Source organism: Triplophysa rosa, linkage group LG1 (assembly GCF_024868665.1).
Source record: "Triplophysa rosa linkage group LG1, Trosa_1v2, whole genome shotgun sequence".
Classification (NCBI taxonomy): domain Eukaryota; kingdom Metazoa; phylum Chordata; class Actinopteri; order Cypriniformes; family Nemacheilidae; genus Triplophysa; species Triplophysa rosa.
Genome location: NC_079890.1, coordinates 38,626,624 through 38,647,709, shown reverse-complemented (window position 1 = coordinate 38,647,709; position 21,086 = coordinate 38,626,624). Strand labels below are relative to the sequence as shown.

General features: G+C 42.3%; 2 protein-coding genes across 7 annotated transcripts in view; both read left to right on the top strand.

Moving 5' to 3' along the window:
• The first annotated feature begins 5,460 nt into the window (after positions 1–5,460).
• On the top strand, positions 5,461–10,134 carry LOC130555317 (group 3 secretory phospholipase A2). The gene is made up of 4 exons (XM_057335465.1): positions 5,461–6,141; positions 6,446–6,578; positions 6,886–7,020; positions 8,676–10,134. Exons 1-4 carry the CDS (start codon positions 5,613–5,615, stop codon positions 9,343–9,345), a joined length of 1,467 nt encoding a protein of 488 aa, XP_057191448.1. The 5' UTR covers positions 5,461–5,612; the 3' UTR covers positions 9,346–10,134.
• Positions 10,135–13,110: 2,976 nt separating this feature from the next.
• LOC130552382 (probable E3 ubiquitin-protein ligase HECTD4) overlaps positions 13,111–21,086 on the top strand; it is a 39,990-nt gene continuing 32,014 nt past the window's right edge. For all 6 annotated transcript variants that reach the window (XM_057331036.1, XM_057330816.1, XM_057330963.1 and 3 more), the window contains exons 1-5: positions 13,111–13,382; positions 19,335–19,909; positions 20,038–20,127; positions 20,277–20,404; positions 20,744–20,852. In XM_057331036.1, coding sequence (XP_057187019.1) covers positions 13,236–13,382; positions 19,335–19,909; positions 20,038–20,127; positions 20,277–20,404; positions 20,744–20,852 — 1,049 coding nt within the window. In that variant the 5' untranslated portion in view covers positions 13,111–13,235. The remainder of the gene's footprint in view (positions 13,383–19,334; positions 19,910–20,037; positions 20,128–20,276; positions 20,405–20,743; positions 20,853–21,086) is intronic.

Sequence of the window (21,086 nt, the reverse complement as noted above, 5' to 3'; positions counted from 1 at the left end):
AGCTTCGCCAGTCTTCACAACGCACCTCGAAGCGCCGCTGCACTTCCTCGGCAAGTGGCAAGTGGACCGTCGCAGGCTTATGGCAAGCGTTGTCCAATCAGGACGCCATCCCCAGCAGGCGGCACAGCAAGGCCGAGCTGTACAGCCTCTATGTCTCACTGCAGACAAAGACCCCGCCTTCGATCGCAGAGGAGCCGAGCCAGGCTTCCGGATCTTCTCGAGCCCAGCCAGGGCCTTCCACCTCCACAGCAAGGCAAGGCTTTCAACCTCCATGCCATCACAGAAGGCCGTCGGCAAGTCTGGGCCGCGCCCCAGAAGAGCAGCTAATGCCACCAGCTGCTTTCCAAACCGAGGAAATCTTTCCTGCTCCCACTGCCCTCAACCGCCAGGACAACGCGAGCCGGCCTCCACTGGCGGTTCAAGACTATATTCACCCCTACACCACGCCAAGCTCCTGGCCAGCGGCTCCGCCATCAACATCTAACGTGAGACTGCCTCCGATAGCGTCACAGGCCCCGGCTTCCCTTCCCCCCCCAAGGTTATGGCCTATCCTACCTCCCTCAAGCCTCCACCCTGGATGCCGCCGTTGTGAGGCTGCCTCCGTTATCTGCTCCAGCGGCCATCATTCCCTCCCTCCTCTCTCTGCCACAGGCCCACCCAAGTTTTTCATTGGCTTCAGCAGCTTCTATGCGGTGCCCATCAACGCCCTGGTTCTGGAACCACCCCCCGTCTCCACCAACATCAGGACGCAGATCTTGTCAGATTTTTTAATCATCTCGCCGCCCGAGTCTATCCCAGCCGCACATCTTTCCAAAGTCCAAGAAGTCTTCACGAAGCTCGGCGTCCCTCTCGCACGAGAGAAAACTGCAGGACTCAGCACGTCCATCAAATTTCTCGGAATTAAATTAGACTCGCTTAAATTCCAGGCTTCTTTGCCCAATGAAAAGATCGATAGGATGATTTTGATTGCTTCATCCCTCATAGACACCCCACACTGCTCCAAACGTGAGCTATTATCAATTCTCGGCCACCTGAACTTTGCGATGCACATCATCTTGCAATGTCGCCCGTTCATTGCGCATCTCCTCTCCCTCGCATCCTCCACTCACGCACTAGAGGATTTAATCCATCTAACCAGCTCATGCAGCGATGAGCTCAGTTTATGGATCAAATTCCTCAAACAATGGAATGGAATGTCTTTTTTTTATAACGACATGGTCTCTCTCCCCGTCGACATATGCTTATTTACCGACGCAGCTCCTTCCGTCGGTTTATGGGGATTTTACTGAGGCCGCTGGTTCGCATCCACATGGCCCCCCCAGCTCACAAATTCACCGCAGCCTCTCGTGTCATCAGCACTTTTCGAGCTGTACCCACTAGTCGTAGTGGCCTATTTATGGGGGAAAGAATGGTCCGCCTCCAGCATCATGGACCATTGCAAAAACGAAGCAACGGTGCATTGCATCAACAAAGGTCGCTCCCATTCACCCGCCTTAATGCCTTTTCTCAGACGCTTAATCTGGATCTCAGCTTGTGACCAGTTCATTCTGACAGCCAATCACGTCCCTGGGTCCAAAAACCAGATAGCTGACGCCCTTTCTCGTTTTTCATTTCAGAAATTCAGGCTGCTGGCGCCAGACGCAGACCCTCTACTAATGCCTGTCCCTCCCTATTCAGAATTGATCTTTAATTGAAACACCCTTTAAGAGCCATGCTAGATGCCTCTCTCAACTCCATCATTCAAGCCGTCTCCCCCAGGACCCTACTTTCTTACCTTACAGCATGGAGGAATTTCAAAGCATTTCACCGCGTATACAACCTCCCCTTCCCAGATTTCTCTCTCCTCTCCATCACTTCATTCATCTCTTTCCTCAACACCACCAAAAATCTCCAAGCCAGTTCAATTAAAGGATACCTGAGCGGAATACAATTTTTTCACAAGTTAATCTTCAACGCACCCTCCGCAGCCATAGCCAGCTCCCAAGCATCCATGCTTATCAAAGGCATCCAGAGAGCTCAACCCACCCATCCAGACGCCAGACAACCCATCACCATAGAAGTTCTGACAAAATGCATTACCACCCTCCGCAGAGGCTATCACACCACGCACACTGCACGCACACTCGATGCCATGTTAATCCCGGCTTTCTTCGGATTTCTCAGAGGCACGGAAATCACCACCATGTCCAACTTCGATCCCTCAGTTCACCCTACCATTTCGGATCTATCAGTGCTCGATTCGGAAACCTTTAAGGCTTTCAAAAGTTTCATCCGGCCAGACCACGCCCTCATCAGAGAAGCACACCGGACCCTCATCACTTGAATCGTTTAGCATCAACCATCTACCAAGCTTCTCGATCAAGCCACCAGCAGTAGTGCCGCACCGTACAAACCCACAGGAGCCCGGCTCTCATCTTGTACTCAGCTAACCGGACCCCACCTCTCCAGAAGCCAGTATCGCCGCAGCAACCGCCCCCGCAGGGGCCCGTGCTTCCAACTTGTGCTCTGCCACAGCAGACACCAATTCTTCAGAAGCCAGTATCGCCGCAGCGACCGCCCCCGCAGGGGCCCGTGCTTCCAACTCGTGCTCCGCCGCAGCAGACACCAATTCTACAGAAGCCAGTATCGCCGCAGTGACAGGCCCCGCAGGGGCCCGTTGCTTCCATCTCATGCTCTGCCACAGCAGACAAAACCTCTCCAGAAGCCAGTATCGCTGTAGCGACCGCCCCCGAAGGGGCCCGTGCTTCCAACCCGTGCTCTGCAGCAGCAGACACCACTTCTACAGAAGCCAGTATCGCCACAGTGACCGCCCCCGCAGGGGCCCGTGCTTCCAACTCGTGCTCCACCGCAGCAGACACCAATTCTACAGAAGCCAGTATCGCCGCAGGGGCCCGTTGCTTCCAACTCGTGCTCAGCCGCAGCAGACAAAACCTCTCCAGAAGCCAGTATCGCCGCAGTGACCGCACCCACAGGGGCCCGTGCTTCTTCCCTTACTCTGCCGCTGCAGACTCCCTTTCCTCCCCAGAAGCCAGTATCGCCGCAGCGACCGCCCCCGCAGGGGCCCGTGCTTCCTCCCTTACTCTGCCGCAGCAGACTCCCTTTCCCCCCAGAAGCCAGTATCGCCGCAGCGACCGCCCCCGCAGGGGCCCGTGCTCTGCCGCAGCAGAATCAACTTCGCCCATTACGGGGGCATGCACCTCTACACTCAACCGCTCACCAGCCACCTTTTAGCAGGACTTACGCCTAAGTAGGAACCCACATCACCACCCACTCAGCGCCATTTGCTCCGCAAGAGCACACACCAACTCTCCATCCCCACGCTCCGGCAGATCCTACATCACCAACTTAACAGCATCAGCCACCCTGCAAGGGCCAGTTCTCGATCCACGACCGCAGCAGACTCCCCACTTGCAGGAGCCCCACACATCCGGAGGCCACAGCAGCACTCGCACCATCAGGGTCTGCACAACCCCCAGGCCCCACGGCGAATACAAGCCATCATCCAGGAAGCCTCAAGCCTCGCGTTTTATGCACTACCCGGCTGCTGTCCAGAATTTTATGCACTTTTGGGGTGAGCTCTGGGTTCGGGCCGTTTCCGAGCTCGGTGCACTCGCCCCTATCAGGGGGTGAGTGTTCCGGGTTCAGAAGGAACCGGCGAGCTCGGAGCCCGCTCCCTGGACAGCACGCCAAATACACATACCTTACCTACCCCTGCTATCATTATTATCTGCATAGACGAACTCGTGAAACCAATAAACCTTGAGAAATAAACAAAGAAAACATTGCCAGAACCCAAATGATATGAAAAGCAATTGAAACTGAAATTGACATGAGCTGATGAATCTCTTTCTGTATGATGATGAGAGCAATCTTCAGACAGAGATTTTGAGTGCCTGAGTCAGGCTGTGGGTTAAAGTTCTTTTTCTGAGAGATCTCCAGTGAGTGTTGTCTTTCACAGTCTTTACTGCTTGTTTTACTGTATGTCTGCATTATTATATTGGTGATAGAGGGAACAGTGGGCCTTCTGAAATGGAGCCGGTGAGTTTTCTGCACACATGAGGTTGGCATTTTTATTTTAAACTGGTGAATCTCTGAGTTATAAAGGCCACTGCAGTCAGTCCCTATGGTTACAGGTGTTAGTCACAGATGCTGCAAAAATAGAAAAGCAGTTATATGTTCATGCAGACATGTATTCCACTCATCACTGTAAGCTGTTGAAAGTAGAGTCACACCTGTTAATAAATATGATTTTCATACCCAAACACTGTCTGTGTGTAAAATAAAGAAATAATAATAATCTTATCCGTGGACACTTTGTCCATATTTTTGTTTATTACTTTTTTTAAACAAACGCCCCTCCATGGTCCAGGTTATGCTATGCGCGCATGCTCATTCATTCAGCGCAACTTCCGCTTGGCAATTTAAGATTCGCCTATTACTAAGCATCGATAAAAACCAAACAACTGGCACGTATGCAAGCATAACAACAATATAAACTTCATCTTAACAGTATCACAATGTTTCTGTGTTTGTTTCATGTTTGTTAGCAGGTTTTAGATCTATACGCAGAATCTGCACTCCACACGCTTCGATCGGACTTCTTAAATACTTTCTTGTCAATTGTTGTTGAGCATTCCGGTGTAATAGACGTGGATTTGTGTTCACGATTTGTGCCGTGTTTTTGTCGTGACACATGGAAAATTTCGACTAAGTGTTTGTAATCACGCGGAATATTGGTGGCTATATATCGTTCAAGCATTATCTCTTGGAGAAAGTGCGCATTTCAGGCCTTGATGCGTAAAACGATTATTAAAATGTATTGATTCTTATTAAATACAATGGCGCAAAGTAATTACGCCATTGTGAAAGCATTTTAAAAATGCTGATTTATATTTTGTACTCTAATTAAACTACAAACTCTGCATTTGTGTTTTTTTTACAGAACCGCTTATTTCTTAATTGTTGTTCTGGTGTAATTTTAGGGTCTACTTTAAGGAGATTTATGGAGCTTTTATTTGGAGAATAAAAGTGTCTTTAAATTTTGTGACAATCTTTGGGAAATACTAATCCCCAAATATACTAATATTTGAACATTTTAATTTTTAGTTTTATCAATATCTTATTGTAAAGCAGAGCTTCTATCTATCTTAAAGTGTTCTCTATCTTATTTATTTTTTCATAATTTGCGTTGTTAATGGTTAAACTTCAATGTCCCTTTTTTTCCAGTTTAATTTATGTTACTGCTGTTAGCTTATGTTTTTGCGTATTTGCGTTTGTTGTGTAAATTATGTTAGTAAATAAAGATAAAAACATTGAATCCTCTCGCATCCCTCCTTCACCTCAAGTCTTCATGAGCAGGTGAATGGGGTTCCAGTTTATCTCGAGTCATGTGACGTTTTAACTCAGTTTACAAGTTTTAACACGTAATTCAGTTTTAAGTGACTTCAGTGAACGGGCGAATGCGCATGAAGTGCTGTACGCGAACTTGAAGAGGATTCTTTATACACAGGCAATGAAAGCGAAATTTATCCTCGGATTGATGCTGGTTTGCAGATGAAGATTTTCATTGAAATCTCCATTGACCATTGGAGTTTAAACGGCTCTTCGCTACAATGTCACAACATCTCCAATTTATAAGAATCCGGGGTTTATTTCATACCGGAATTATTGTAATAGCCGTGTGCTATTGCAATACCGCAGTAACTTGCGGTGATAAAACACCATTTTGCCGCCGCGTAAAATTGGAACACGGGGTCTTTGAGGTGAGTTTTCTGACCAATCAGCTGGACTCATCGCTTCGCTTTTACTGGAGCAGGTGGACATCAGAGCGAAGCGTTGACGATTGTTTCACAAATACCGACGCGACTTTGATCGCGCGCTATTCGTCGCTGTGCGGGGAGCGCGCGCAGGGCGCTGCGGAAAAACTGCCTCAATTCAATTTAAGCTTGATCCTGGAAGATGACAGCTTGTGTAAATTCAATACTAATCCGCTAAGCAGTGTAGGTTCGCAAAACGAAGACGTAAAGAAAATACAACAGATGGACTCGAGCGTTAAAAGTCGCCAGAAACGCGCATTGTTGCTTTTACCGGGAACCCTTTGGTGCGGCAGAGGCTCGAGCGCCAACAGCTATGAGCAGCTGGGTAAGTTCTCATTCATAAAAACGGTAAACTACATAGGCTAGTGCACTAAATTGCTGAAAGAGGATGTGTTTTCACAAAGATGTATTTATGTAAAATTGTAAGCCATCAAACTTTTAGCCTATATTATTTAAAAACTTCACTTTTACAAAATCTTGAATTAAATTAAATAAATCATGAAGCATTAAGAAGATTGTTTACATCGGATTCTAAAAATGGACCATGTTTAACTATGGTCGGTTGATATTGTTTGATATTTGTTGCGTGATTTTTGTTTATATTTATTACTCGCATAATTGCTATTTAGGAATGTTCGAGAATGCAGACAGATGCTGCAGACAACACGATCATTGTGAGCACATCATTCGAGCCTTCTCTGTCAACTTTGGTGTCTTCAACCCCACCCTGTTCACTATCTCTCACTGTGACTGTGACCACAGGTGAGCACTGCAGAGCTGGGCTCCATCACATTCCACAGTTCATGTCCTCAGGGGAGACTCATAAAAGTCATAACTCATCCTTTCCGTTTGCATCTCTCTCTCTCTCTCTCTCTCTCTCTCTCTCTGATGTCGTTTTAAGGGCAATTCATGAAAGAAAAGGATTGTAGCCTATATAGTTCTGGTATGCTTCTGCATATACAAATCTGATACAAGGTTTGACTAATATTGAGAAACAAGAGCAAACAACGATTGACTCTTGTATGTAATTGTATTTAGTTTGTGTCTTATATTTTCCTTTCTCTATTAGATTTAAACAGTGTCTTCTCGCTGGTAATGACACCATCTCCAACATGGTGGGCTACAGTTTCTTCAACGCTCTTAAAATCCGCTGCTTCGAGTTGTACCAAAGGAAACGATGCACCCAGTTCAACTGGTTTGGAATGTAAGTGTGAAGCAAAAAAGTAAATTTTCAAGCGTTTGAAGCTAACTAGCTGCCAAACAGCATCATGTTTGATTTGGTAACAGCAGTGGACAGAGCAGTTATTGGTAAAGAAACTGAAACTGTCTTGGACCATTTTATCATCTGACCGAGAGATAAAGTATATTTACATTTGTAATGATGGACGTTAGCTGCTATATTGTAAGAGTAGCGAGATTCACAGAGTCACAAGCAGGTAGGTCTTTGAGTAAATTCTCAAGTTGCAGTTCACAAAATTAAACAAGACAAGTCAAGTCTACCACTCACCTCAAGCAAGTCAAGTCGGGTCCTGCTCGGAAAGTCAGTACCTAGCAGAGTGTTTGTTTTTACTTTCTTTTTTTTTTACTTTTGAATTATGCATATCTGAAAAGACATGTACTGATGCTTTATATACATGAATGTCTCTTGTGATGTTATATATATACTGTATATATATTTTTTTTATTTAGCTTCTTTCTCTTCTCAGCAATAGAATGGCACACAGCAGGTGGAATTTGAATCTGAGCGCCTGAACTCAAGGTGTTTGGGTCACGTATGCTCCTGCTTATCTGCAAATCTTTATTGTCAAATGAAACAATCTTATGGATTTATGCTTGATAGACCTTTCACTCTTCTCTTCTTCTTTGTGCAATGTGAAGATTCTCATTCGTAGCATCAGTGGCTCACCTGTTGTGTAAAGATTTGTAGTTGCTTTTTTTTTACATTTTGTTAGTGTGTTTAAGTAATTTATCATTTTAAAAGGTACAAAACATTCAAATTTGAGAAGCCACTAATTTTAAACCCAAGTTAAGTCAATGTGGAGTTGTATGATTTTATTACGATTTAAAAGCATTTTAAAGGGGTCATATACGACTAAAACGAATATTATCATTTGAAGAGTTTGGTTCCAAAATGAGATCACTCCGTTTTTAAACATTTTCAAAAATCATGTTTTTTTATTGTGCATCCCAATTAATATCAAACAAACTGCAGTTGGTTTGTTTTGATTTAAAGGAGTCATATTGCACAGCTAAAACAAATATTATGGTTTGTTTTCGATGTAATGCAATGTGTATACACCATTTAAAGTTTAAAAAACGCTGTATTTTCCACATACCGTGCATGTTTGTATCTCCTCTTTGCCCCGCCTCTCTGAAACAAGCTGATTTTTTACAAAGCTCATGGCTCTGAAAAGCGAGGTGTGCTATGATTGGCCAGTTCACCAGTGCATAGTGATTGGTCAAATACTGCAAGCGTTTCACGGAAATGTAACGCCTCTTACCATATTTGGAACATCAGGTTCCTCTTCAATTGTACTGACAGGTTCGCCCACCTTACTTCGTATACATTTGGGCGGTCTTAGTCAAATCAGACCACCAACTGACGTAGATTCGCCGGGGTGTGGTTACACGAGGCGTTTCAGGCAAGTCTGGTTGAGCATTCGCTTTTAGATAGAATGACTCTTTTGTTCCCACACTTTCATTTGTGCAATTTTACGTGTCTAATACATGCATGGGCAACTTATAACACACCAAAGACACAGAAAAACACGTATTCACCCCATATGACCCCTTTAAACATTTAAATGGTCTTTAAAGTTTGTCTGTTGGCTCACATGTTTGTTTGATCTGTTTCTGCAGGTGCACATCATTTCAGGAGGCACCTGTAGCGGTACTGAAAGATTCCACACCGTACAATTCAACAATTCCGAATAATGAAAGCCGCGACATCACTGACCCGTCATGCAAAGAAGAGCTATTGAAATCATCACATAAAAACAACCAAAGAAGCTCTACATCCAAACAAATGAGGCTGCACAAGGAGCAGAAGAACTGTGTTTCAGTCAAACATGCGAAGCAAGACGCTTTTCAGCTCAGTCAAAAGTCAGTAAAGAAAAGTGATAAAAAGAAGAAAATACAAGCGGCCAAACCTCGAAAAACTGTGTGGTCAAACTCACCCTTCACACCGTCACCCCAAACTCACACGTCCACGATAAAGCAGAGGACATCTTTGAAAAACAAACAGAAAAGGAAAGACATTGAGAGAAAGGCAATCGTCACTCCCTCGTCTGTATCTGTAACAAAATCACTCCTGATTCGAAAGACATCTACCACCGCTCCATCAAAACAAACGGTGGTAACAAAATCGAGTCTTCAAAGAAAGAAAAACAAAACAAAATCTCACAGCAGAAGTGCAGTAACATCTAGAAAATCAAAGAAATGTACAACTAAACACAGCCCGTTTCATACTTCAAGACAAGATCATTACCAGCAAAAACATCACCGAGGCAAGAATACTTCCAAAAGATGAGACGTCCTCATTCAGTGTGAAACTCCCGCTCGTGTTTCTCATTATCAACAGAAGAGTTTTGTAGGTCATGAAAATGTAGGACTGTACTGTAAAGAATTTATTTTTCAGGTGTGTTGTCATGTTAAAACGATGTAAGGCAGCACGGTTACACTTCTACCAGAGGTCAAATAAAACAACAGCAAACTGATACGGAGTTCTTCGCTCCCCTCATTAATGATAGGTGTTGTTTAAATCTGTTTGATTGTGTCTGGGCAGCACGAACAACACAACCGTGTAAGACAGAATTTAGATTCTGGTGGGCTGGATTTGGGCAGAGTTCCTAACAAGATTCGCTGACATGATGTATTTTTAAATTCAATGTTTATGTCTTGCCCAGAATATCTTGTCGTAGTTATACAACAAATATTCTGATGATTTAACAGATGGTGCAGTGGAAAGTTTTCATGTTCAAATTCAGCGACTGGGCCTCTGCAGTCTCATCTAACAAACTTTTCGTATCGTAACAACCAGTAAATGAGTTCAATATGGGCAGATATGCTTACAGATTACTGCTACAGTCACGGACTTTGCTTTTTTGTGTGTTTTAAATGACTAACCAAATAGTTTTTCTCAAACAACTGCAGTCTTGTGCTGAAAAAACGGTTTGGATTTGCCAGACAATGACAAGATTGCACAAATATACTGTAGATGATGATGGTAAATGTAACAGTTGTTTGTAATATTCACAGAAGCCTTTTTTTAGGATTTCATTTAATAAATACATATTTATAAAACCATAGACTATTTAAATGGCCGTTTTGATGTTATACGTTGAATAGCATTGTTTGTTTGAATTATTTTTTTGTATTTTTTTATAATCTGACTTTAGTTTATTCTTCTGTCACCCACACGTTATTACACAAGTATGTTTAATTTAAGGAGCACTGCCAGGAGTTTAGTCAAACGTCTTAAGTATTCTGAATTCAGAATATTTTGTTATAAATAAGTGAACGTAATGAAACCACATGTTACTTTAGACAAGGTTCAGCTGTTTTCTGAAAGTAGTTTCATGTTGTTAGATTCAAGTAGTTTCAGATAATTTACAAATTTATACAATTAAAGTTTCAGTGTTGATACATTTTGATATAATTTGATACTTTGTTGGTTTTATGTTTTAAACTTTCTTCTTCTTTTGTGTCTTGTTAAAGGGATACTTCTCCCAAAAATGAAAATTCTGTCATCATTTACTCACCTCCGAGTTGTTCCAAATCCGTATGAATTTCTTTGTTCTGATGAACACAGAGAAAGATATTTGGAAGAATGATTGTAACCAGAAAGATTTTGCCAACCATTGACTCCCGTAGTAGGAAAAAATACAATGGTAGTCAAAAGTGCCCCTGAATGTCCTACATTCTTCAAAATATCTTCTTTTGTGTTCAACAGAACAAAAAAAGATAAAGTTATTTCTCCTATGGGAGGCAAATGGGGGGGCAAAATCTGTCTGGTAATAAGCATTCTGTCATGAACGGGTGGTGAGACAAGGAGAGAGGACCCAAGTGCAGACAGCGGGTAAGGGGTTAACAAGACATTTATTAAAAGTACAAAACAAAGACTCACGTGGGGGTAACATAACAAAACAGGGGACTATAATAACATGACAGGACTAAGACTAACTACACTTAAACAAGACTAAAATTAAACATTTGACATAACTACAAATGACTAGACTAGACTAACAAGAACTCACCAAACAGATCACACGAATGACACGCACAATGAACCAGCACAGGACAGAGAACAAAGGGGTATTAAATAAGGGACCAAATCAAGAGGGGACAGGTGTAGGGCATGAAACCAATAATGAGGTATACAAGAGGGCGGGGACAAAGACGAGACCTGGAGAGAGCATATGGAAGGCCAAGTGGGCCAAAACACCTCTCTCCACATGAAACAAGAGAGGTTCTGTCATGGTTCTGCCACTAGATCAAGAAAAGCAAGACAAGAAGGGGCAGAACCATGACACATTCTTCCAAATATCTTTCTCCGTGTTCGTCAGAACAAAGACATTTATACAGATTTGGAACAACTCGAAGGTGAGTAAATGATGACAGAATTTTCATTTTTGTGTGAAGTATCCCTTTAATGGATGTTATTGTGGATGTTCTCAGACAGTCTCCATACAGCCGGTTCCTGTTGTGACAACTTACCCCTTATCGTGTGGCAACACAAGCGCATATTTGTACATGCGTGTGACTGTCATTTGTGTTGCTGTACATGTACATGCAGCCAATTGAACTCGACTTCTTGTGATCAAATGATATTTCTTTGTGATTATCAATCAATGTAATGAATAATCTGTCAAGGAAGCAAGCATATCTATACAATAATAAGTCATATGAGGTTGTTGCTTCAGGAACTGGCTTAAAACTCTAACACCAAGCATGACAATTGTAAATGCATTTATTACAGATAAAAGTTATCACAGTAGCAAAAAAACAAAAAAACAATGTGCCCTTTATAACATTGTACTTGGATATGTTTAGATCTCGTCTACAAAGATCAAGCAGGAACAGCACCCCCGAAGCAATTTCCAGCTGCTATTGCTTTTGTTGGTTTAAATATGATGTATCTGACAGAAACTTGGCTCAAGCTGGATTTCTGTAAGTACAGCGTTCATGTAAAGGTGTTAATCACACGGCAGGATAAACAGAGAAGTGCCTGCAGACAGGTTTTGCTTCAGGACCGGATTTTAGCTCAGATCAAAAAGCAACACAGCACAACGCACAAAATGTTTATAGTTATTGGACCTAAATTCACAGTAGTCTGGATCATGTGTTTCCCCTTGATAGGTTTTGTTAATGCTGTATTGATAAAGTTGTAGGTATAGTTCGGCCAAAAATGAAAATTCTTTCATTTATTCACCCTCGTCATGTCATTCCAAAGCTGTATGGTTTTCTTCTGCAGAACACACAAAGTCATTTTGAAGAATGTTGATAAACCTCTTAAGACTTCCGTCCACATTTCTCAAAATATCGTCTTTTGCGTTGTTTCATTTGATTTGTATTGGATGCGCGGCCTTTAAACCACATGATATGCGCTCTGTTAAAAGTTTGTAAAGATGTTTTACTTTTTCGCATGTTTATACGATTTGCTGTATTTTATTCTTTGCATTTTTGCATCATTGACATACCCGTCATCTTTCTGCTACTTTGCATATAGGCCCAAATGAAACACTGTCTGACTGAAGGCAAGTAATGCAAGGAATGCCACATGGTTTTAGGTCATAGAAAGTTCTTGATTATTGTCTGTCTGTACATGCTCCAGCTGATATTAATGTGGAAATGTGGAATTTGCCTCTCGTTTATAACCTGACACATAGTTTATTGCAAAGCAGTGCAGAACCAGTTCTTTCCTTCCTATGGTCTGTCTGAAAAAAATGTTTGTTCCACTACAGGGAACCTTTAATGCAACAGAAAGGCTTTCGCAGTTGTCATTTAGATCAATGTATGGATTTGTCAGTGTTATATGAGACTGTGGCTGGCAGTGTGAAAGCAAATGTGTTGTAAAACAATATTATAACGCAATTCTTACAGTGTCCTCCTGTTAACAAATACAATCACCTCACGTAGCACACCTTTGCACCCTAAACAACATTTTAAAATATTCAAAATAAGATGATTTAACCTGTAATGCTGAACGAGGGAGAGTCGGAGATTCTCCGCCGCGGCTGAAAGGGTTAACGCGGAGCGGCCTCGCATGGGCGTCGTTCATCTGACGCGCACTGATGATGCGTTGTGCTGCTGCTGGTGGTGGTGGCAGCTGAATGTCTGTCGCCGGCTGGGACTCAGATCGGATTGTACCGTATCGTACGCTAAATTTGATGTTTGATCGCTGCGATCTGATGTTTGATCATGAGCTCGAGCGCTGTGGATTCCTCACAGTGGCTGTCAGTGAAGGAGGAGACGATCTTCCTGCACGACGGGCTCATTCGGGTCACGGACCTCGCGGAGCTGCCCAGCGAGATCGGAGCCTCTGAACAAGCAGAATGCGAACAGGAGGTGTGTATCTGGGCTATTTGTGAAATGAAGATGTGCGTTTATTGTTTAGAAACCGCAGTTGTTCATTTTGTTAATGTGTCATTAAGTATAAACTTGAGTGTATCGTTCGTGCGGTTATGCTAACTCGATTCCGTGACTGGATAATATTCGGCCAGGACAGTGTCGTTTATTTGCATTTTGGTGGTATTTCTTCAACAAACTCATGTTTAATTGTTTTTAGCGATGTTATTGTGCTCGTGACGTTCACCTCAGTTTGTTTACGAGCTCGCGCTGTGTGTTGTCAAACCCGTTATTAGGTAACGTTAACTTATTCTCGGACAGAACTGCTGGTTAACAGTTAACCGTTAACCCATTTGCCTGGGTAATGTTAACAAGGTTTATTTGCATGACAACAGGTTTTAATGTTCTCAGGTTTTGTGTATCCGTGGATTTTCGACCTGTTAGCATAGCGGCTAGCATGAGGAGTTAAATGTCTGCAGGCTTCACGGGACAATTTCAGATGAAATAACGTTTATTTAACAGATGACATGCTATTATAATTTTCAATTGTTACACGTCGTAAGAACTAGACGTTTTTTATGTCAAAAGTATGCGATGCCGTGATATTTACGTTGTAAACAGCCGATAGAGGAGGAGTCTAACCTACACACTGTCAGACATGTCTGCATGACCATCACGTTTATGAGTATTTAATGTGCTTTAAAGTATATTTACTAAGAATAATGACAGTTTTCAGAAACTTCACTCTTTCATTTCAATACTGTCTGTACTGTGTGCTTTTTATTTTCATGTTAGACTCATGTTAGATTACTTTATAAACATTATAGACAGGGCATGTACTGTAACGTTACAAGTAATACATATGCAAATTGAACTCAACTGAACAAAAATTACTATATTGAATAAAAAGCATATTATTGAAACAGTGCCAAAAAACTAAAAAGTATATATAAGCAGGTGTCCTGATGGAACTGGCCGTCTCTGCATGATCCCTGAGAAGTGTGCAATTTAACGTCTGCTAAAAAAGGACTGCCATCTCTGCTCATGGGCATTTAGTTCTGCATACAGGTTTATAAGCATGTGACCTGAGCCATCCGATCACTCTGGATCCATAAGAATCGATCCTGATATCACTGAATGAACCACAAACACATGAACAATCCCAACCCCTTCAAAGACAGCAGACAGACATGTTTACTTTGTTAGGGCACAATACTAGTAATGTGGTGAACACTTCATCTGTGCAAGTCAATTCACAAAAATGTGTCTTTAAAATCTTTCATTAAAGTCTAATAATGAACTTCTGCTCTGGAGTGGGGATTCTTCTTTGATGATGTCAGTTTGATGGTTTGGGCAGAGCATCTGTCAACTCCTCCCCTCCAGCTGTCAGTCTGCTGCCAGCTCTCTTTCTGAGTGAAACGCCTACTTTCATACGTCCAATCAGTTTGCGAGAGTAAAAAACAGGTCACACCCTTTTATTCTTCTCATTTGATATGTTCGACTCAGGAGGCAAGTTAACGTAACAATTAACATTTATTAAACAACTGACTAATGAAAGGTTCTTTGGTGTTGGCCCTGTCCGTAGCTTGCATTGGGAGGGTCGCAGATTCTTGCACTTCCTGCCTGAAGATAAAGGCAGGGGCGCGGCCAACCCCCCCCCCCCCCGGGATTAATGGACAGGGACCAACCTGATCTGTGGCTCAGTGGTTAGAGAGTGGCGTTAGCAACGGCAAGGTTATGGGTTCGATCCCAGGGATTGCACATACTTAGTAAAAAATGTATAGTATAATGCAATGTAAGTCTGCCAAATACATAGATGTACTGTAATGAATGTCGGCGGCCTCAATTGCGAACGCAAACATGGAGTAAGCAACGATCTTATATAGTCCAAGAGTTAGATGATGATTGGTTAGATCTTTACGTAATAGGTGACGTAACTTTAGAGTCTTCTCGGCAGAACTTGCGCTAAAGTTTACATTTCTTAAAGAGTAAATATTTGTGGATTTTTAAGGTCCTACTTTGGTTTATGGAGTGTCCAACAACAAGTTTATGTACATACACGGTGTAAAAACACTTTCATTTTCTAATAATAGGCCGTTATTGTTACCTTACTTCTTGACTGACTCTCAAATGATTCGTTCGGCAATTCATCTGTGTAATCCCCTCCTTCCTGTCAGTCTACTCTGATCTGATTGGTCAGATGGTCTAGTCTGCTGTGATTGGTCTACCGCGTGCAGTGTCGCAAATGGAACGTAGGCGGGCATTACACGGAGTGACACAAATCCGACCCGGAACTGAAATTAGAACGACAGACGACTCGTTCGCGTGATTCAGAGTCGACTCCTTTATTCTCAAGCCAATAACTTTGTTATTCGTTCACTTTCGGCTTTACAACTTGGCAGACTGCTTACATGCACACACAGCAACATTACACACTGCAAGAAATGTAATTTTAAGGACATTGTAATAGTTACTCTTTAATAGAAAACTGACAACAAATCTGTAATAAAAAAATGAGTTGTTAGGTGTGTATTGAATCACTTAATTTATAGCTATAATACGTTCACCATAGGATAGCATCACGATATATCACATAACACATTTTCAAAACATTAACAATAACATTTTTGTTGTACTTACAATTCTCTGTGTAAATTAATAATAATTGATCAGATATGTGACTTATAAATAAAGCAGAATTTTAACATTTTAATTAAATTTATCTTAGGACAAGGACATCATTACAAGCCAAACCCTAAGAGAGAGCTTCTTATAGCAGTAAAAGCACATTATGTTGATGCAGGTTTAATCCAATAGGATTAAACAGACGTTATATTGTACTGTATAAGAAATCTTCCCAGTTCCACAATACATAATGTATTTTTTTGTGTCATGATGTATTGTTGCACCCCTGATGTCCCTCGCTCTAATATAATGACCTGTAAATGATATGTTGAAACACTTTCATGTAGTCAGAATATCCAGCTATTTCTATTAGAGAGAATGATGCTGTGTGGTGTAGTTATGGCATCTACAGCAGAGGTCGACCGTGCCAACCGGCCAAACCTTGATCTCTAAACCAAGTCCCTGTAATGCAATGAAAGCCATAACCTCAAAAGTGTCCGCTAAAAATAATCTTGTGTTGTTGTAATATTTTTGGTCTTTATGAAAATGTATCATCATTACATATTACATAGGCTCATATTTTCTCACGCATTCCTATTAAAAAAAAAGGTCTTTGCTCTGATCCACTTGGTAGATAAACATCTGCCTTTCTTTCTGTACGTGATCCCATCAGCAGCACAGAGGTCATGGGTTTGATTCCCAGGGAACACGTTTAAGAGAAATGTGTAGCTTTAATGCGCTTTAAAGTCGCTTAGGATAAAAGCGTCTACAAATATACATAAATGTAATGTTCTAGTTTGGTTTCGTTTAAGTATAGGTGAACTTTGCTTCGGTCACTGCCTGCGGTCTGATGCATTTGCAATCTGATCGTCTCTCAGATCTGGTTTGTAACTCAGTCAGACTCAGACCTCTGTATCATCCCGCTGTAAATTAGTGGTGATCCAGAGATGCCTGAAGAAAAAGGGACTCATAAAGACTATTTCTATTTATGGTTATTAGTTTAGCAGATTTTTATTTCCTAAGTGGCATACAAGTGAGGAGAGTTGTGTGGAACAGGGCTGAAGAAGAAATCTGATTAATATTGAAATCCTGATAGAGTCGTGTGCATATTAAACCACAATAGACTGTGAATTCATTTCTTAAAGATCGCGTATCACAGGCAGTTTCTGCCAATCTCATATTAATCTTGTACAGTAGTATTGCATACGTCGTATCTTCGAAGAGTATTTAGTTTGATCACATTTATAAAAGAGAGATACAGCTGTACGATTATTTCTGGAAAAACACGAGCTGCTAGAGGCGGGACTAGTGAGGAGAGTGGGATGGAACTACAGCACGAGCACACAACACATCATCATCACATTAATCCCTTCATGTTTGTACATTATGCATGTACACGCCGATTGCCAACAAAACACAGACTTCTGACTTAGTTTGACTTACCGCGTGCAGTTCATGTCCGGCATCTTTTAGCACTGGGTCCGCGCCATCTATCAGTTTCAAACCATCTCCAAATCCAGCGTTATATCCACCGTTTATATAACATTCATCACTGAAATGCCCTGAACAAACAGACACACCTAAACTTTACTATCGCAAGAGCAGCGAATCCAAACGTGACACAGCAGAGATAACCTTGATGTTAAGCGGGTCTCGCTCGTTCTTTGGCTCGTGGGCGGGCTCTTTCTTTCGCCTTGCCATGCTTTTCCGGGAGAATGGCCAATACAAAAACTTTCCGAAACAAGTTGGAGTGCTGGGGGAGTGTATCAAGCACAGAAATACTACGTCATATGTCCAACTCGTTCTTTAACAAGTTGACCATGTTAAGCATGTGAAGCCAGCACGTTTAACAGTGTAAAGAAGTCAGAATGCATGAAATAGCATGTTACCCCATCTTTAAATACACAGTACATCGCACTTCCCCCGAAACCCCAACCTTTGGAACTCGATCGCAAAAGCACGGAGTAATGCGACTGCAAATTGACGGAGGGCAATGATCCGTCTGAAGCTGCGTGCTCGAGCGGTCGCGCATCATTGCATCACGACTCATTGTTGGTGCTGCACAGTGCAATTTTAGGCTGCGCTTAATATCTACAAAGTAGGCAAACGTCCACTCAGGAAGCAGCAGCCATTACCTCTACATCATCTTAAGAAACAGGTAGATCATATATGTAAGTTAATTATATATTATGTATTTATAATTATATTTCCCCAAACACAGAGGATGCCTACCTGACGAACCCATTGAAGCCTCGGACCTCCTTTTTCCCTACCTATATTCTTGACTGCTCCTCTGTCACGCTTCAAGTGTAGGAAATGTCTTGTTGTACAAGTAAACTGTGCTGAAATATTGGGATTATAACACCTAGTCCTACTAAACGAATCTGTCTTTCAGACTGTAATTTTAGAATAAGAGCAAGTCTCTCTCTCTCCCGATGAGTTGTGAGTGCGCGTGAAGGGAGTGGCGTGATAATAAAGTGCCTTTTCATATATTTCTGAACTTGGACGGCTGTTTAAAGCTGTTGACAGTTATTAAAGATGTAAAGCGCTATTTTCTACAGGCAAGTGACACCACACCGCGTCTGTATTATAAACTGCGAATAAACTCTCGCTCGTGTTCAAATCAATGAAACGCACCGTTCTCGTGATCTGGCAGATTAATCCTTTTGGAATAATGCCCAAAACACTACAATTTTGTAATGGTTTTATGCAAAAAGCTAATGGTTCATAATGGCATTTTAATGGAAATTAATTCATTATTAAGTTCTGTGATGGTTTATTTTGTTTTTATCAGCAGGGTTTGTTTAATTTATAATCTGATGTCTTGAGATCAGTCTGTCATATACAGGTATTTTCTGCTTCTTTATATATAGTTTATATATCTAACATATTTTACACATTATTTTATCTGCCTTCAATGAACAGTATGGGGGGGCGTCAGTTCCTTAAATGGGACGTGACCATGAAAAGGTTGAGAACCACTGGTTTACAGTAGATCTTTAAAAAGCAGGTGTATGAAGTTAAATAGAATTTGCTATATTTATTTAATGTTATTATAGTGTTATTAATAATTAATTGTATTTATTTAGTTTTTTTGTAATGATTATAATATTATTAACATTTATTTCATGTTATATAAATAAAATATTTCGTCTCATAATAATTGCAATGTTTGTTTTAGTCATATTGGTATTTATTTGTTGTTTATATTATGACTTTTTGTATGGTGACGGGACGGCACTGCGCTCTAATGCTTAGCCAGTGTTTGGTTTTTTTCAAATATTGTTGCTCACTCCTACAACACGTTTGAATTCTGTGCTTCCACAGATCTTGACCTTTGAGACCAAAAACCCAGCGGAGCTGTCCGAGCGCCTGCGAGCTGTCTGCGGCAACCAGAGCAATGCCTACGCAAGACTCTTGGAGTACCGCCTCAACGCGCTGCGAGGACTGTGGGGCGCACAGCGGCAGCTTGCCCTGGAGGAACAACAGGAACATGAGGGGGTTTCAGGGAGTCACGGAGGGGTCGATGACGAGACCGTGACCCTGCTGAAACGACAGGGCTTCCTACAACATCACCACCACCCGCCCAGCGGCAGCGATCAGGCGCCCTTTACCTCGCGGGTCGGCCTCCTTTTGGTCTTTCCGCTGTTGCAGTCGCAAACCCGGCACGACCCTTCGCTGTGCGGCGTCACGGCGGAGGTCTTGCTCGCCTGCCTGCGGGACTGCCAGCCGCTCAGCCTTGGCAAGGAACCCACGGACTGCCTGAACGGCCTGGAGAGATTACTGTGCTCCTGGCTAGAGGGAGGGAGCGATGCGGAGGGTTCCACACTGGGGCGCCCGCTGCTCACCCAGCATCAGAGACAGAACGCCGCCGCTGCGCTGGTGGCTCTAGCATGTGCCAGGTACATGTCGCAGAGATTACTTGGTGATACCGCTGAGGAACTGAAGCTTTAAAGTGTTTGTTTAGCCAAAAATAAATATAAAATAACACAGAACATTTGTGAATGTCTTTGATTGCCTGTGATTGTAGGGGATCTTTGAAAACGTTCATTCACACGGTCCACCTGCTGCAGAAACAGACGGACCTCGGTCAGCTGCCTGTAGCTGATGTTGTCTATAGGTGAGATGTTATTTCTGTGACTGTCACGTTTTATATTTTACGTGGGGACCGTACGGAAGACATAACCATAACATATCCGATTTTAAGTCTATCATGTATTTATAGTGTAGCTTCAGGCTTTAATTACAATTTCAGCTGTTCTCTCACAGACTGTTGCTGCTTGAGGGGGGTCCAGGCTCTCCCTCCTGTTTATTAGGGGGAAAACATAGTGTGTCCTGGGGCTTTGAGGACATGTTGCCCACCCCAGAGAGCAGTGCTGCTGGATCCGACAGTAAAGGTGAGGATGAGTGAAAGATTTGACAGCGGCGAGATGGGAGGAGATTGTATACATACAGTAGTGGCCAAAAGTGATGACTGGAGGTCATATATTTTGATGGTTTAATTAAACCTGAGGGCTCTTTAAAATATAAGGGGTGTGGTACAAAATAAAGAAAATTCATTTAGAGTGATTGTGATTGTACTTCGTTAAGCTTCTTTATTAAACAATAGGAAATGTTGGTTAACAAATAACAATATACTAACATCTAGAAAGATTTCACACACGAGTGCTTGAGCATGACCGACCTGTCCATCTCTTTCTTTCCTTCTCTCGGCTCTCTCTGATTGGCTGCCTCAGACACAGACCTGGGCCGCAGTCTGGCTACAGATGGTTTCTATCTGTACACAACAAACTCTTTTGGAAAGGGCTTAAGCAAGCTGGGCTCTGGGCTGCATGGGACATTGAGGTAACACTAGAGTAATGTCTATAACCCCGACTGATCGGTTTACACCTGTCACCTCGTGTTCCTGCTCCTCTCATTTCTGCTCCGTCAGTCATCCGTCTGTTTGAATTTGGTTTCTTTCATAGTTCCTTTGTAAACTTCTCTCTCAATCATGCTTTGCAGTTTTGTACGTCTACAAAACAGCATTTAATCATATAAGCGTTGATTTTTTTGTTCATGAACAAATCCAATATCGTC

Excerpts from the sequence above, each read along its gene's own strand:
- LOC130555317 (XM_057335465.1), top strand. The coding sequence starts at position 5,613 with ATGTCACAACATCTCCAATTTATAAGAATCCGGGGTTTATTTCATACC. Across the intron at positions 6,579-6,885 it reads CACTGTGACTGTGACCACAG|ATTTAAACAGTGTCTTCTCG; the intron begins GTGAGCACTGCA and ends TTTCTCTATTAG. Across the intron at positions 7,021-8,675 it reads CAGTTCAACTGGTTTGGAAT|GTGCACATCATTTCAGGAGG; the intron begins GTAAGTGTGAAG and ends CTGTTTCTGCAG.